Source organism: Salvelinus alpinus, chromosome 1 (assembly GCF_045679555.1).
Source record: "Salvelinus alpinus chromosome 1, SLU_Salpinus.1, whole genome shotgun sequence".
Classification (NCBI taxonomy): Eukaryota; Metazoa; Chordata; class Actinopteri; order Salmoniformes; family Salmonidae; genus Salvelinus; species Salvelinus alpinus.
This window is the reverse complement of record NC_092086.1, coordinates 19755749-19773310: the sequence shown is the minus strand read 5'-3', so window position 1 is coordinate 19773310 and position 17562 is coordinate 19755749. Positions and strand designations below refer to the sequence as shown.

Sequence of the window (17562 nt, the reverse complement as noted above, 5' to 3'; positions counted from 1 at the left end):
AACTATTCAACTATCAAAAATATATATATTTTATATTGGACTAACAAAAACCATATGGGATCATTTTGGTTATACTGAAAGGAGCAGTATTTAGTTTCATGTGAGTTGTGTTGGTTAGTTTACTGAAATCAGCATGTCATAATATAGATAATAACATTATAATATTATCTGTACCTGATAGTGGGGTTCTGAACTAACAGTACATCACTAAATGACTGTTGATGTAATACATCTCTACTGTAAACCAGGGGACTGACTATCATGGAGGTTGTCTGATACATGGAGTCTTCTGTTAGGACTGAACCTTCTGGAATATCACTTTATCATTCATGCTTTGTGACAACTAGGTGTAATTGTTAATGACAACATTCTAGTAAATGTGTGAAGGGTTTTGTGTAAAACACAAGCATGGAATGTTCTCCTACTGCAGACACACTGGTTCAGGATGACTTGACATTCAGTTAGTATCTATATTCAGAACATCTGAAAGCAGAAGTGAGTGTGTTTGGTGAGGAGGTTTTTGTCATGGTGTATATCACTGTGATACAGCCTCTTCAACAGAGTCGTCCCATGTCTGACAGTAATACACTGCTGAGTCTGTCTCCTCCACATTACTGATTATAAACTGATAATCCTTATCAGACGTGGCTTTAGATGTGAAACGATCAGAGGAGAAACCAGATCCATATTCATCAGGAGAGGCATGAGTACGGTAAAACCTTAACACATACTGAGGAGCTCCTCCTGGAACCTGTTTATACCAGCTTACATAATTGCCTTCATGTTTGGTAATGTCACAGTAAAAAGTAGCAGTCCCCTTTGTACTGACAGTCAGTACTGAAGGTGTCTGTTTCACTGCTTTCTGGCAACTGACATCTGTGGGAATGAAATACAATTTAGGACATTTCATCATACATGAATTAACAACTTCTAATGGCTTTTTGTGATTCATGTTGAACATATAGTAAATTCCTTACATGTTAGAGCAGTGATGAGAGTGCAGAGTGTCCCCAGCATGTTGTCAGTGTGTGGTGTGAACGGCCCTTACTGTCCAGCTGAGAGATGAGCAGGGTTGAAGTGTGAGGAGAGGAGAGGCTGCAGGACCCACCTATAAGGAGACAGACAGGGAAGAACAGAGGGAGGGGCCTCTAAAGTTAACCAATCACCAGCTATTCTCATTGCTCTACATGAGGCCCTGTCTTCTTCACTGACTCCTATTCTACCTCCATCAAACCATAACTGGAGTTTAATATCCTATACTAGTTCTTCACAAGACTAACATAATGATGAGGTATCTAATCTCCTACCTCCATCAAACCATGAATGGAGTTTATTATCCTATACTAGTTCTACACAAGACCAACATAATTATGAGGTACTCAGGATGTCTCCCTATTCCCTTTATAGTGCACTACTGTTGACCAGAACCCAATGGGCCTTTGTCAAAAGTAGTGCACTATAAAGGGAACATAGTGCCATTTGGGACACATTTTCAGTTTCAGTCCACTCCTCTGGTCACCTGCAGACCCCCCCACCACCCCTTCCCCCACACAGTTCTGAGATGAGATAAAATAAACTCTTCATTTACATGAAGCTATAAATAAGGAGAGGAGGAGGGGAGGGGAAGCAGGTGTGTGCTGGGGGAGAAGGGGAACAACACATCACTGCCTGTAACTCAGTGTCAGATCTACAACACGTCCCTGGTGAATGACTCTGATAACTAGAGATAGTAGATATGAAACTATCAGCTGGTCTTTGGGTGGGACTGAAACCAGTGGTCTACAGACAGCTGTTCCTGTTGTAAAGTACATGTAGATCTTTCCTCAGTCATTATTGGTGGTCGTATGTCCTCCTCTGGTGGACGTTGATAGAACTGCAGACTCTATTCTGATCACTGATGCACGATGGGGTGAATCCTAACTTCCAATTAAGGTGAATCTTTACTTAGTCATGCATTGATGCCAATGGGAGACTAAGTGAAAATGTGACTGAACTGCAAGTTAGGATTCGCCCCAATGTGAACAAGACCAGACTGAGTGAGGGCACCACCGAGGACAGATGTGAGGAACCAGATGAGGACACAGAGAGAGAAAATGGAACAGGACAAGGGTTCATGAGGACCAGAGGAGGGAGGGTCCCTAAACCTTAGTTAGACAGATATAGTCTCTCTCTACTACACCCATCCACTAGTACTAGAGGAAGAAGGGTCCCTAAACCTTAGTTAGACTGATATAGTCTCTCTACTACTACACCCATCCACTAGTACTAGAGGAAGGAGGGTCCCTAAACCTTAGTTAGACAGATATAGTCTCTCTCTACTACACCCATCCACTAGTACTAGAGGAAGGAGGGTCCCTAAACCTAAGTTAGACTGATATAGTCTTTCTACTACACCCATCCACTAGCACTAGAGGAAGGAGGGTCCCTAAACCTTAGTTAGACTGATATAGTCTCTCTACTACACCCATCCACTAGTACTAGAGGAAGGAGGGTCCCTAAACCTTAGTTAGACTGATATAGTCTCTCTACTACTACACCCATCCACTAGTACTAGAGGAAGGAGGATCCCTAAACCTTAGTTAGACAGATATAGTCTCTCTCTACTACACCCATCCACTAGTACTAGAGGAAGGAGGGTCCCTAAACCTTAGTTAGACAGATATAGTCTCTCTCTACTACACCCATCCACTAGTACTAGAGGAAGGAGGGTCCCTAAACCTTAGTTAGACTGATATAGTCTCTCTACTACTACACCCATCCACTAGTACTAGAGGAAGGAGGATCCCTAAACCTTAGTTAGACAGATATAGTCTCTCTCTACTACACCCATCCACTAGTACTAGAGGAAGGAGGGTCCCTAAACCTTAGTTAGACAGATATAGTCTCTCTACTACTACACCCATCCACTAGTACTAGAGGAAGGAGGATCCCTAAACCTTAGTTAGACAGATATAGTCTCTCTCTACTACACCCATCCACTAGTACTAGAGGAAGGAGGGTCCCTAAACCTTAGTTAGACAGATATAGTCTCTCTCTACTACACCCATCCACTAGTACTAGAGGAAGGAGGATCCCTAAACCTTAGTTAGACAGATATAGTCTCTCTACTACTACACCCATCCACTAGTACTAGAGGAAGGAGGGTCCCTAAACCTTAGTTAGACAGATATAGTCTCTCTCTACTACTACACCCATCCACTAGTACTAGAGGAAGGAGGGTCCCTAAACCTTAGTTAGACAGATATAGTCTCTCTACTACACCCATCCACTAGTACTAGAGGAAGGAGGGTCCCTAAACCTTAGTTAGACAGATATATTCTCTCTACTACTACACCCATCCATTAGTACTAGAGGAAGGAGGGTCCCTAAACCTTAGTTAGACAGATATATTCTCTCTACTACTACACCCATCCACTAGTACTAGAGGAAGGAGGGTCCCTAAACCTTAGTTAGACTGATATAGTCTCTCTACTACTACACCCATCCACTAGTACTAGAGGAAGAAGGGTCCCTAAACCTTAGTTAGACAGATATAGTCTCTCTACTACTACACCCATTCACTAGTACTAGAGGAAGGAGGGTCCCTAAACCTTAGTTAGACTGATATAGTCTCTCTACTACTACACCCATCCACTAGTACTAGAGGAAGGAGGGTCCCTAAACCTTAGTTAGACTGATTTAGTCTCAACTACATCACTACACTCCTCTCTGAACCAGTCCAACACAGAACTGAGGAGAGATTTGTACTGACAACAGAGATACTGTACAGTAACTTTCCATAACGTCATTTGTGATTGATTTGAAACTGGTGATGGATTTAGTCTGGAAATGATTACAATGAAATACAACTATAATGAAATACAACTGTTTGAGCCACAAGGTGGAAGCATATTATAATATTATATCTCTTCTTTTTCCCCCTGCTGGCAAAGATGTATGGAGAGAAAATATTCATGAGTAAAATGTTATTGTACATTATAGTAAGACGTACGTTTATAACACTATTGAATATAAACTATGAATATATTGAATTTATCATGTTACTGTACCGTTGTTTTAATTCTTCATACAGTGAAAAGTACAAGCAAATATTGCCTGGGAAATAATCAAGTTGCCTTTTCAAATCAACTATTTTAAATAGATTATTAAATATATACTTTCAGAATGATCTTATAATACAATCATATCACAGTAATGAAGGTTCTCAATAATGTGAAGTTGTAATTTAAACTAAACCTCTGGTCCATCTCTGGTTATTCATTAACATTACAGTAAACCTGCTCTACATCCTGGATATCTAGATTAACTATTTCTAGATCTGGTCAAAAGAGAGCAGGCTGCTCTGTTTGAGTTCAGTTAAACTCCCCCTCATTTAGTGCTGCTAACACTGATGTTCATCAACATGCTCAAATACAAACACTTGTTCTTTAGAATGTTCTTTATTTAATATCCACAATACAGCAAAGCCCTAACTATTCCTCTATTGTACATCTGCAAAGCAACCCATTTCAAATATAAAAAGTCTACTTATCATATAGCCTATGATATCAGTGTGATTAGCTATTTATCTTTTATGGAACATAATGTATATATGCAGGTTAAACTTCTAATGCATTAACAATATGTTGAAAAGTGATGTAGAAAATCAAATGGACATTACAATGGTTCTCAGGCTATTCAGTGCTGCATACAGACTTCTTGATGTCTTTCTCAGCGAACTTGGAGCCCGCGGTGACTTTACATGAGAACACTTTGTCCTGGTTCCATTCTGACGTGTCAACGGTCAGACAGCTGCTGAGTTGGAACGTCTTGTCGGCTTGCGGCACCGGGCCACTCGTAGCGATGCCGCCGGTGACCGGATTCCCTCCCGCTGTCCAGCTGACATCAGCGTAGCCCATGGCCATCTGACTGGCCAGACACACCAGGGTGACTTTGCTGGACTTCAACTCATCGCTGGACGGAGGGAAGATGGTCAAGACAGGCGGAGGGAGGGTAGAGTCTGGACCAATGGAATGAGCAGAATAAATATTACACTAAATCATTTGATATGTTAGTAGAATAAAACAGGGTTGTGTGATTATACTGTAGAATAAAAAATATTACATTTTCTCAAAGGCTACAAACAATTAACATGTTGGGCTCAAATTAAAAGGCACTAAAACCATGTAATTCTATTGTTACATATTACTCATATGTCTGTTTGTAGCTGGACTTTCTAAGTAACTCTCCATATGTGACTTTTCAGAGGTAAAGCAGATTTCTGTGCAAGTGGATAATGAGTTCAGATCTCTAAGTTTAAACATAATCAAGTAGTCAGATGTTCTGAATGAGGGATAAAATCAAACATATATCCTACTACTAGTCAACCAGCAAACAGAGTTACCAACTGCAATGTAATGAATCATGTAGCAACATTATGTGTAACTACCATATACATGGTTTTATCATTATTTAATATAACGTGGGACAAACATTTTAAAGGTTGATACAACTTTATGTAGACTTCACATTCAAATCTACCTCTGAGTAAATATATTATTATTGTATGAGACATTATAAATGAGTAGTGTTGTCAAGTGACAGCAGTAACCTACATGGTCAAATAGTCCATCACGTTTTTTAAGTTTAAATGTGAAATCAACAACTACAGATATACTGTAGGCTATGAAGCTGTCACATGGTGTCCATGACACTTGATAATCAGTCCACAAAGTAGGTTATTTACACGAAATAAATATGAAATAAGAATATAATGTTAAATATGTAACTCTATTAACTATTACGTATTACAAAAAACCTTGAAAACAAAAATAAGGTTAAAAGAAAGGGTACTCACCAGTGACAATGAGCTTGGTTCCTTGTCCGAATACCACAGTGATTCAGTTTGTATACACAGCCGTACAAAAACCTCCTCACTCTCTCTACTGAGAGGACAGGAACTGAAACATCCCATTCAGACAGAGCTTCACTCTCTCTACTGAGAGGACAGGAACTGAAACATCCCATTCAGACAGAGCTTCACTGTCACTACTAAGAAGACAGGAACTGAAACATCCCATTCAGACAGAGCTTCACTCTCTCTACTGAGAGGACAGGAACTGAAACATCCCATTCAGACAGAGCTTCACTCTCTCTACTGAGAGGACAGGAACTGAAACATCCCATTCAGACAGAGCTTCACTGTCACTACTGAGAGGACAGCAACTGAAACATCCCATTCAGACAGAGCTTCACTCTTTCTACTGAGAGGACAGGAACTGAAACATCCCATTCAGACAGAGCTTCACTCTCTCTACTGAGAGGACAGGAACTGAAACATCCCATTCAGACAGAGCTTCACTCTTTCTACTGAGAGGACAGGAACTGAAACATCCCATTCAGACAGAGCTTCACTCTCTCTACTGAGAGGACAGGAACTGAAACATCCCATTCAGACAGAGCTTCTCTCTCTCTACTGAGAGGACAGGAACTTAAACATCCCATTCAGACAGAGCTTCACTCTCTCTACTGAGAGGACAGGAACTGAAACATCCCATTCAGACAGAGCTTCACTCTCTCTACTGAGAGGACAGGAACTGAAACATCCATTCAGACAGAGCTTCACTCTCTCTACTGAGAGGACAGTAACTGAAACATCCCATTCAGACAGAGCTTCACTCTCTCTACTGAGAGGACAGGAACTGAAACATCCCATTCAGACAGAGCTTCACTCTCTCTACTGAGAGGACAGGAACTGAAACATCCCATTCAGACAGAGCTTCACTCTCTCTACTGAGAGGACAGGAACTGAAACATCCCATTCAGACAGAGCTTCACTCTCTCTACTGAGAGGACAGGAACTGAAACATCCCATTCAGACAGAGCTTCACTCTCTCTACTGAGAGGACAGGAACTGAAACATCCCATTCAGACAGAGCTTCACTCTCTCTACTGAGAGGACAGGAACTGAAACATCCCATTCAGACAGAGCTTCACTCTCTCTACTGAGAGGACAGGAACTGAAACATCCCATTCAGACAGCTTCACTCTCTCTACAAACATCTCAGGCTTTTCTAGAGTTCCTCTCTATGAAGTAACAGTATATAGTATAGCATCATATTCTGCTGTTGGTGTCTGGTCCTTTTGAATCCATCAGTTAAAGCACTATCCATATGATGCAGTTTTGACCTGATGATGATGATGATGATGATGAGAACCTGAGCCCTAGGACCATACGTCAGGACTACCGGGCATGATGACACCTTGCTGTCCCCAGTCCGCCTGGCCTTGCTGCTATTCCAGTTTCAACTGTTCTGCCTGCGGTTACGGAACCCCTACCTGTCCCAGACCTGCTGTTTTCAACTCTTAATGATCGGCTATGAAAAGCCAACTGAGATTTATTCCTGATTATTATTTGACCATGCTTGTCATTTATGAACATTTTGAAAATCTTGGCTCTCTCTAATTTTCTCCTTCTCTCTTTCTTTCTCTCGGAGGACCTGAGCCCTAGGACCATACGTCGGGACTACCGGCCGTGGTGACTCCTTGCTGTCCCCAGTCCGCCTGGCCTTGCTGCTATTCCAGTTTCAACTGTTCTGCCTGCGGTTATGGAACCCCTACCTGTCCCAGACCTGCTGTTTTCAACTCTTAATGATCGGCTATGAAAAGCCAACTGAGATTTATTCCTGATTATTATTTGACCATGCTTGTCATTTATGGAAATTTTGAAAATCTTGGCTCTCTCTAATTTTCTCCTTCTCTCTTTCTTTCTCTCGGAGGACCTGGGCCCTAGGACCATGCGTCGGGACTGCCGCCCGTGGTGACTCCTTGCTGTCCCCAGTCCGCCTGGCCTTGCTGCTATTCCAGTTTCAGCTGTTCTGCCTGCGGTTATGGAACCGCCACCTGTCCCAGACCTGTTGTTTTTCAACTCTTGATGATCGGCTATGAAAAGCCAACTGAAAATTATTCATGATTATTATTTGACCATGCTTGTCACTTATGAACATTTTTGAACATCTTGGCATAGTTCTGTTATAATCTCCACCCGGCACAGCCAGAAGAGGACTGGCCACCCCTCATAGCCTGGTTCCTCTCTAGGTTTCTTCCTAGGTTTTGGCCTTTCTAGGGAGTTTTTCCTAGCCACCGTGCTTCTACACCTGCATTACTAGCTGTTTGGGGTTTTAGGCTGGGTGTCTGTACAGCACTTCGAGATATTAGCTGATGTACGAAGGGCTATATAAAATAAAATTGATTGATTGATTGATGATGATGATGATGATGATGATGATCATAACAAGAGAGACAAAATCAGTCTCCTTTCAGACAATGTCTTCTTATAATCTTGTTGACATGTAGGAATGAATGGTTCTTCCATTTCCAGATCTCCCATTGTGACATGTATATATTGTTATAATAATCACTGACCAACTGATGTTTCTTAGAGTTCACCCCACTGCCACGCATGAAGCAGAAGTGAGTGTATTTGGGGAGGAGGTTTTTGTCATGGTGTATATCACTGTGATAGGAGAGTCATTTTGAGTCTGACAGTAATACACTACTGAGTCTGTCTCCTCCACATTGTTAATAATCAAACAATAATCTGATTTAGACTGATGATTAGATGTGAATTTATGAGAGGAGAAACCAGAACCATATTCTACAGAGCTCCAACCAGTGTGGTACCACCTTAACACGTCCTGAGGGACTCCTCCTGGAACCTGTTTATACCAACCAGCAATATTATCAACAGTCCCCAGGTTACAGTCCATAGTGGCCTTCTCTACTATCAACAGTCCCCAGGTTACAGTCCAGAGTGGTCGTCTCTATTATCAACAGTCCCCAGGTTACAGTCCAGAGTGGTCGTCTCTATTATTAACAGTCCCCAGGTTACAGTCCAGAGTGGTCGTCTCTATTATCAACAGTCCCCAGGTTACAGTCCATAGTGGCTGTCTCTATTATCAACAGTCCCCAGGTTACAGTCCAGAGTGTCCGTCTCTATCATCAACAGTCCCCAGGTTACAGTCCAGAGTGGTCGTCTCTATTATCAACAGTCCCCAGGTTACAGTCCAGAGTGGCCGTCTCTATTATCAACAGTCCCCAGGTTACAGTCCAGAGTGGACTTCTCTATTATCAACAGTCCCCAGGTTACAGTCCATAGTGGCCGTCTCTATTATCAACAGTCCCCAGGTTACAGTCCAGAGTGGCCGTCTCTATTATCAACAGTCCCCAGGTTACAGTCCATAGTGGCCGTGTCTCCTTTGCTCACTGTCACAACAGGAGGCTTCTGTGTCACCACAGTCACACCACTGACACCTGGGAAATAAGAAGATGACATGTAGTAAAGAGAAACATACAGACTCATTATTAATAAACTAGGAAATAAAACCTCCAGGAAGTCAGACTCCTTACATGTTAGAGCAGTGATGAGAGTGCAGAGTGTCCCCAGCATGTTGTCAGTGTGTGGTGTGAACGGCCCTTACTGTCCAGCTGAGAGATGAGCAGGGTTGGAGTGTGAGGAGAGGAGAGGCTGCAGAACCCACCTATAAGGAGACAGACAGGGAGGACCAGAGGGAGGGGCCTCTGCAGGTAACCTATCACCAAGCCAGGGAGGACCAGAGGGAGGGGCCTCTACAGTTAACCAATCACTCTCTACTCTCAAACATACTGTATCTGGGTCTTCACAAGACCAACAGACAGATTTCTAAATAATATCTGGACGTATCCTATATCTTCATAACTGTGACATACATTTCAATTAGAGTCAATATTAAACTATAAAAAATGCAAATATTTGAGATAAGACTATTTCATAAACATATTGGATTTGTTTTGTTGCATTGTAAAGATCAGTATTATGTTTCTTCTCAGTTATGTTAGTTAGTTTAAATCAGCAGTTCATAATATGTATAATAATAACATTATAATAATATTATCTGGACCTGATAGTGGGGTTCTGAACTAACAGTACATCACTAAATGACTGATGATGTAATATGTCTCTACTGTAAACCAGGGGACTGACTATCATGGAGGTTGTCTGATACATGGAGTCTTCTGTTAGGACTGAACCTTCTGGAATATCACTTTATCATTCATGCTTTGTGACAACTAGGTGTAATTGTTAATGACAACATTCTAGTAAATGTGTGAAGGGTTTTGTGTAAAACACAAGCATGGAATGTTCTCCTACTGCAGACACACTGGTTCAGGATGACTTGACATTCAGTTAGTGTCTATATTCAGAACATCTGAAAGCAGAAGTGAGTGTGTTTGGTGGGGAGGTTTTTGTCATGGTGTATATCACTGTGATACGAGGGCAAAAGGAGAGTCATTCCGAGTCTGACAGTAATACACTGCTGAGTCTGTCTCCTCCACATTACTGATTATAAACTGATAATCCTTACCAGACGTGGCTTTAGATGTGAAACGATCAGAGGAGAAACCAGATCCATATTCATCAGGAGAGTCATTTGTGTAGTAAAACCTTAACACATACTGAGGAGCTCCTCCTGGAACCTGTTTATACCAGCTTACAACATTGCCTTCATCTTTGGTAATGTCACAGTAAAAAGTGGCAGTCCCCTTTGTACTGACAGTCAGTACTGAAGGTGTCTGTGTCACTGCTTTCTGGCAACTGACATCTGTGGGAATGAAATACAATTTAAGACATGTAATCATACATGAATTAACAACTTCTAATGTCTTGTTTTGATTCATGTTGAACATATAGTAAATTCCTTACATGTTAGAGCAGTGATGAGAGTGCAGAGTGTCCCCAGCATGTTGTCAGTGTGTGGTGTGAAAGGCCCTTACTGTCCAGCTGAGAGATGAGCAGGGTTGGAGTTTGAGGAGAGGAGAGGCTGCAGAACCCACCTATAAGGAGACAGACAGGGAGGACCAGAGGGAGGGGCCTCTGAAGTTAACCAATCACCAGCTATTCTCATTGCTCTACATGAGGCCCTGTCTTCTTCACTGACTCATATTCTACCTCCATCAAACCATAACTGGAGTTTAATATCCTATACTAGTTCTACACAAGACTAACATAATGATGAGGTATCTAATCTCCTACCTCCATCAAACCATGAATGGAGTTTATTATCCTATACTAGTTCTACACAAGACTAACATAATTATGAGGTACTCAGGATGTCTCCCTATTCCCTTTATAGTGCACTACTGTTGACCAGAACCCAATGGGCCTTTGTCAAAAGTAGTGCACTATAAAGGGAACATAGTGCCATTTGGGACACATTTTCAGTTTCAGTCTACTCCTCTGGTCACCTGCAGACCCCCCCACCACCCCCTCCCCCCACACAGTTCTGAGAGGAGATAAAATAACCTCTTCATTTGCATGAAGCTATAAATAAGGAGAGGAGGAGGGGAGGGGAAGCAGGTGTGTTCTGGGGGAGAAGGGGAACAACACATCACTGCCTGTAACTCAGTGTCAGATCTAGGACACGTCCCTGGTGAATGACTCTGATAACTAGAGATAGTAGACATGAAACCATCAGCTGGTCTTTGGGTGGGACTGAAACCAGTGGGCTACAGACAGATGTTCCTGTTGTAAAGTACATGTAGATCTTTCCTCAGTCATTATTTGGTGGTCCTATGTCCTCCTCTGCTGTACGTTGATAGAACTGCAGACTCTATTCTGATCACTGATGCACGATGGGGTGAATCCTAACTTCTAATTAAGGTGAATCTTTACTTAGTCATGCATTGATGCCAATGGGAGACTAAGTGAAAATGTGACTGAACTGCAAGTTAGGATTCTCCCCAATGTGAACAAGACCAGACTGAGTGAGGGCACCACCGAGGACAGATGTGAGGAACCAGATGAGGACACAGAGAGAGAAAATGGAACAGGACAAGGGTTCATGAGGACCAGAGGAAGAAGGGTCCCTAAACCTTAGTTAGACAGATATAGTCTCTCTCTACTACACCCATCCACTAGTACTAGAGGAAGGAGGGTCCCTAAACCTTAGTTAGACAGATATAGTCTCTCTACTACTACACCCATCCACTAGTACTAGAGGAAGGAGGGTCCCTAAACCTTAGTTAGACAGATATAGTCTCTCTCTACTACACCCATCCACTAGTACTAGAGGAAGGAGGGTCCCTAAACCTTGGTTAGACAGATATAGTCTCTCTCTACTACACCCATCCACTAGTACTAGAGGAAGGAGGGTCCCTAAACCTTAGTTAGACAGATATAGTCTCTCTACTACTACACCCATCCACTAGTACTAGAGGAAGGAGGGTCCCTAAACCTTAGTTAGACAGATATAGTCTCTCTCTACTACACCCATCCACTAGTACTAGAGGAAGGAGGGTCCCTAAACCTTGGTTAGACAGATATAGTCTCTCTACTACTACACCCATCCACTAGTACTAGAGGAAGAAGGGTCCCTAAACCTTAGTTAGACAGATATAGTCTCTCTACTACTACACCCATCCACTAGTACTAGAGGAAGGAGGGTCCCTAAACCTTAGTTAGACAGATATAGTCTCTCTCTACTACATCCATCCACTAGTACTAGAGGAAGGAGGGTCCCTAAACCTTGGTTAGACAGATATAGTCTCTCTCTACTACACCCATCCACTAGTACTAGAGGAAGAAGGGTCCCTAAACCTTAGTTAGACAGATATAGTCTCTCTACTACTACACCCATCCACTAGTACTAGAGGAAGGAGGGTCCCTAAACCTTAGTTAGACAGATATAGTCTCTCTACTACTACACCCATCCACTAGTACTAGAGGAAGGAGGGTCCCTAAACCTTAGTTAGACAGATATAGTCTCTCTACTACTACACCCATCCACTAGTACTAGAGGAAGGAGGGTCCCTAAACCTTAGTTAGACTGATATAGTCTCAACTACATCACTACACTCCTCTCTGAACCAGACCAACACAGAACTGAGCAGAGCTTTGTACTGACAACAGAGATATTGTACACTAACTTTCCATAACGTTATCATTTCTGAATGATTTGAAACAGCGTGATGGATTTAGTCTGGAAATTATTACAATGAACTACAACTATAATGAAATACAACTATAATGAAATACAACTGTTTGAGCCACAAGGTGGAAGCATATTATAATATTATATCTCTTGTTTTTCCCCCTGCTGGCAAAGATGTACGGAGAGAAAATATTCATGAGTAAAATGTTTTTGTACATTATAGTAAGACGTACGTTTATAACACTATTGAATATAAACTATGAATATATTGAATTTATCATGTTACTGTACTGTTTTAATTCTTCATACAGTGAAAAGTACAAGCAAATATTGCCTAGGAAATAATCAAGTTGCCTTTTCAAATTAACTATTTTAAATAGATTATTAAATATATACTTTCAGAATGTTCTTATAATACAATCATATCACAGTAATGAAGGTTCTCAATAATGTGAAGTTGTAATTTAAACCTCTGGTCCATCTCTGGTTATTCATTAACATTACAGTAAACCTGCTCTACATCCTGGATATCTAGATCAACTATTTCTGGATCTGGACTAAAGTCAGAGAGCAGGCTGCTCTATTTGAGTTCAGTTAAACTCCCCCTCATTTAGTGCTGCTAACACTGATGTTCATCAACATGCTCTAATACAAACACTTGTTCTTTAGAATGTTCTTTATTTAATATCCACAATACAGCAAAGCTCTAACTATTCCTCTATTATACATCTGCAAAGCAACCCATTTCAAATATACAGAGTCTACTTATCATGTAGCCTATGATATCAGTGTGATTAGCTATTTATCTTTTATGGAACATAATGTATATATGCAGGTTAAACTTCTAATGCATTAACAATATGTTGAAAAGTGATGTAGAAAATCAACTGGACATTACAATGGTTCTCAGGCTATTCAGTGCTGCATACAGACTTCTTGATGTCTTTCTCAGCGAACTTGGAGCCCGCGGTGACTTTACATGAGAACACTTTGTCCTGGTTCCATTCTGACGTGTCAACGGTCAGACAGCTGCTGAGTTGGAACGTCTTGTCGGCTTGCGGCACCGGGCCACTCGTAGCGATGCCGCCGGTGACCCGATTCCCTCCCGCGGTCCAGCTGACATCAGCGTAGCCCATGGCCATCTGACTGGCCAGACACACCAGGGTGACTTTGCTGGACTTCAACTCATCGCTGGACGGAGGGAAGATGGTCAAGACAGGTGGAGGGAGGGTAGAGTCTGGACCAATGGAATGAGCAGAATAAATATTACACAAAATCATTTGATAAATTAGTAGAATGAAACAGGGTTGTGTGATTATACTGTAGAATAAAAAATATTACATTTTCTCAAAGGCTACAAACAATTAACATGTTGGGCTCATAAAATGAAAAGGCACTAAAACCATGTAATTCCATTGTTACATATTACTCATATCTCTGTTTGTAGCTGGACTTATTTAGAAACTTTCTAAGTAACTCTCCATGTGTGACTTTTCAGAGGTAAAGCAGATTTCTGTGCAAGTGGATAATGAGTTCAGATCTCTACGTTTAAACATAATCAAGAAGTCAGATGTGCTGAATGAGGGATACAATCAAACATATATCCTACTACTAGTCAACCAGCAAACAGAGTTACCAACTGCAATGTAATGAATCATGTAGCAACATTGTGTGTAACTACCATATACATGGTTTTATCATTATTTAATATAACATGGGACCAACATTTTAAAGGTTCATACAACTTTATGTAGCATTCACATTCAAATCTACTTCTGAGTAAATATATTGTAATTGTATGAGACATTATAAATGAGTAGTGTTGTCAAGTGACAGCAGTAACCTACATGGTCAAATAGTCCATCACGTTTTTTAAGTTTAAATGTGAAATCAACAACTACAGATATACTGTAGGCTATGAAGCTGTCACATGGTGTCCATGACTCTTGATAATCAGTCTACAAAGTAGGTTATTTACACTAAATAAATATGAAAAAATAATATAATGTTAAGTACTTTAACTTTATTAACTATTATGTATTACAAAAACCCATTTTAAAAAACCATATAAGGTTAAAAGAAAGCGTACTCACCAGTAACAATGTCACGTTCCTGACCTGTTTTCTGTTGTTTTGTATGTGTTTAGTTGGTCAGGACGTGAGCTGGGTGGGAATTCTATGTTGTGTGTCTAGTTTGTCTGTTTCTATGTCCAGCCTAATATGGTTCTCAATCAGAGGCAGATGGTAATCGTTGTCCCTGATTGAGAATCATATATAGGAGGCTTGTTTTGTGTTGGGATTTGGTGGGTGTTTGTTACCTGTCTCTGTGTTTGTGTTCTGCACCAGATAGGTCTGTATCGGTTTTGCACATTTGTTATTTTGTATGTTGTTTGTAGTGTTTCACTTGTTCTTTTATTAAACATGTTGAACACTAGCCGCGCTGCACTTTGGTCCTCTCCTTCACCTATGGAAGAAAGCCGTTACAGAAACACCCACCAAACCCGGACCAAGCAGCGTGGCAACGGGCAGCAGCAACAGCAGCAGCAGTACAAGGAGGAATGGACATGGGAGGAGATTCTGGACGGAGAAGGACCCTGGGCAGAGCCAGAGGAGTGTCGCCGTCCCAAAGCGGAGCTGGAGGCATCAAAAGCGGAGAGGCGGCATTATGAGGCGCTTGCAAGGCAGAGTGGCTGGAAACCCGAGAGGCTCACCCAAAAATTTCTTGGGGGGGAGGCTAAATGGGAGTGTGGCGAAGCCGGGTTGGATACCTGAGCCAACTCCCCGGGCTTACCGTGGAGTGAGAGGGCGTCGTACTGGTCAGACACCGTGTTATGCGGTAAAGCGCACGGTGTCCCCAGTACGCGTGCTTAGCCCAGTGCGGGCTATTCCACCTTGCCGCACTGGGAGGGCTAGGTTGGGCATCGAGCCGGATGTCATGAAGCCGGCCCAACGTATCTGGCCTCCAGTACGTCTCCTCGGGCCGGCGTACATGGCACCAGCCTTACAGGTGGTGTCCCCGGTTCGCCTGCATAGCCCAGTGCGGGTTATTCCACCTCGCCGCACTGGCAGGGCTACGGGGACCATTCAACCTGGTAAGGTTGGAGAGGCTCGGTGCTCAAGAGCGCGTGTCCTCCTTCACGGTCCGGTATATCCGGCGCCACCTTCCCGCCCCAGACCAGTACCACCAGTGCCTACACCACGCACCAGGCTTCCAGTGCATCTCCAGAGCCCTGTTCCTCCTCCCCGCACTCGCCCTGAGGTGCGTGCCCTCAGCCCGGTACCTCCAGTTCCGGCACCACGCATCAGGCCTATTGTGCGTCTCAGCCGGCCAGAGTCATCCGTCTGCCCAGCGCCGTCTGAGCCATCCGTCTGCCCAGCGCCGTCTGAGCCATCCGTCTGCCCAGCGCCGTCTGAGCCATCCGTCTGCCCAGCGCCGTCTGAGCCATCCGTCTGCCCAGCGCCGTCTGAGCCATCCGTCTGCCCAGCGCCGTCTGAGCCATCCGTCTGCCCAGCGCCGTCTGAGCCATCCGTCTGCCCAGCGCCATCTGAGCCATCCGTCTGCCCAGCGCCATCTGAGCCATCTGTCTGCCCAGCGCCATCTGAGTCATCCGTCTGCCACGAGCCATTATAGCCGCCCGTCTGTCCCGAGCCATTAGAGCCGTCCGTCAGTCAGGAGCCGCTAGAGCCGTCCGTCAGTCAGGAGCTGCCAGAGACGCCAGCCAGTCAGGAGCTGCCAGAGACGCCAGCCAGTCAGGAGCTGCCAGAGACGCCAGCCAGTCAGGAGCTGCCAGAGACGCCAGCCAGTCAGGAGCTGCCAGAGCTGCCCTACAGTCATGAGCTGCCCTACAGTCATGAGCTGCCCTACAGTCATGAGCTGCCCTACAGTCATGAGCTGCCCTCCAGTCATGAGCTGCCCTACAGTCATGAGCTGCCCTACAGTCATGAGCTGCCCTACAGTCATGAGCTGCCCTACAGTCATGAGCTGCCCTACAGTCATGAGCTGCCCTACAGTCATGAGCGGTCACCCAGTCCGGAGCTGCCACTCAGTCCGGAGCTGCCATTCAGTCCGGAGCTGCCATTCAGTCCGGAGCTGCCACTCAGTCCGGAGCTGCCATTCAGTCCGGAGCTGCCACTCAGTCCGGAGCTGCCACTCAGTCCGGAGCTGCCACTCAGTCCGGAGCTGCCACTCAGTCCGGAGCTGCCATTAGTCCGGAGTTGCCCCTCTGTCCTGAGCTACCTCTCTGTCCTGAGCTACCTCTCTGTCCTGAGCTACCTCTCTGTCCTGAGCTACCTCTCTGTCCTGAGCTACCTCCTAAATCATGTGGGGGCCTTGGGGAGGATTCTTAGGCCAAGGTCGTGGGCGAGGGTCGCCACTCAAAGGACGCTAAGGAGGGGGACAAAGACAGTGGTGGAGTGGTGTCCTCGTCCTGCGCCGGAGCCGCCACCGCGGACAGATGCCCACCCAGACCCTCCCCTTGAGTTTTAGGGGTGCGCCCGGAGTTCGCACCTTGAGGGGGGGGTTCTGTCACGTTCCTGACCTGTTTTCTGTTGTTTTGTATGTGTTTAGTTGGTCAGGACGTGAGCTGGGTGGGAATTCTATGTTGTGTGTCTAGTTT

At 43.7% G+C, this 17562-nt stretch overlaps 1 protein-coding gene and 1 gene segment (V, D, J or C); both read right to left on the bottom strand.

Moving 5' to 3' along the window:
• LOC139571102 (immunoglobulin lambda-1 light chain-like) overlaps positions 1-1032 on the bottom strand; it is a 9556-nt gene extending 8524 nt beyond the window's left edge. The window contains exons 1-2 of the mRNA XM_071393654.1: positions 978-1032; positions 548-876 (exon numbers count right to left, since the gene is read on the bottom strand). Of these exons, the coding sequence (XP_071249755.1) occupies positions 548-876; positions 978-1017 (369 nt within the window). The 5' untranslated portion in view covers positions 1018-1032. The remainder of the gene's footprint in view (positions 1-547; positions 877-977) is intronic.
• Positions 1033-4423: 3391 nt separating this feature from the next.
• Positions 4424-17562, bottom strand: part of LOC139571060 (immunoglobulin lambda-1 light chain-like) — a 58138-nt gene continuing 44999 nt past the window's right edge. The window contains 2 exon segments of the C gene segment in view: positions 4424-4999; positions 5837-5870. Of these exon segments, the coding sequence occupies positions 4674-4999; positions 5837-5870 (360 nt within the window).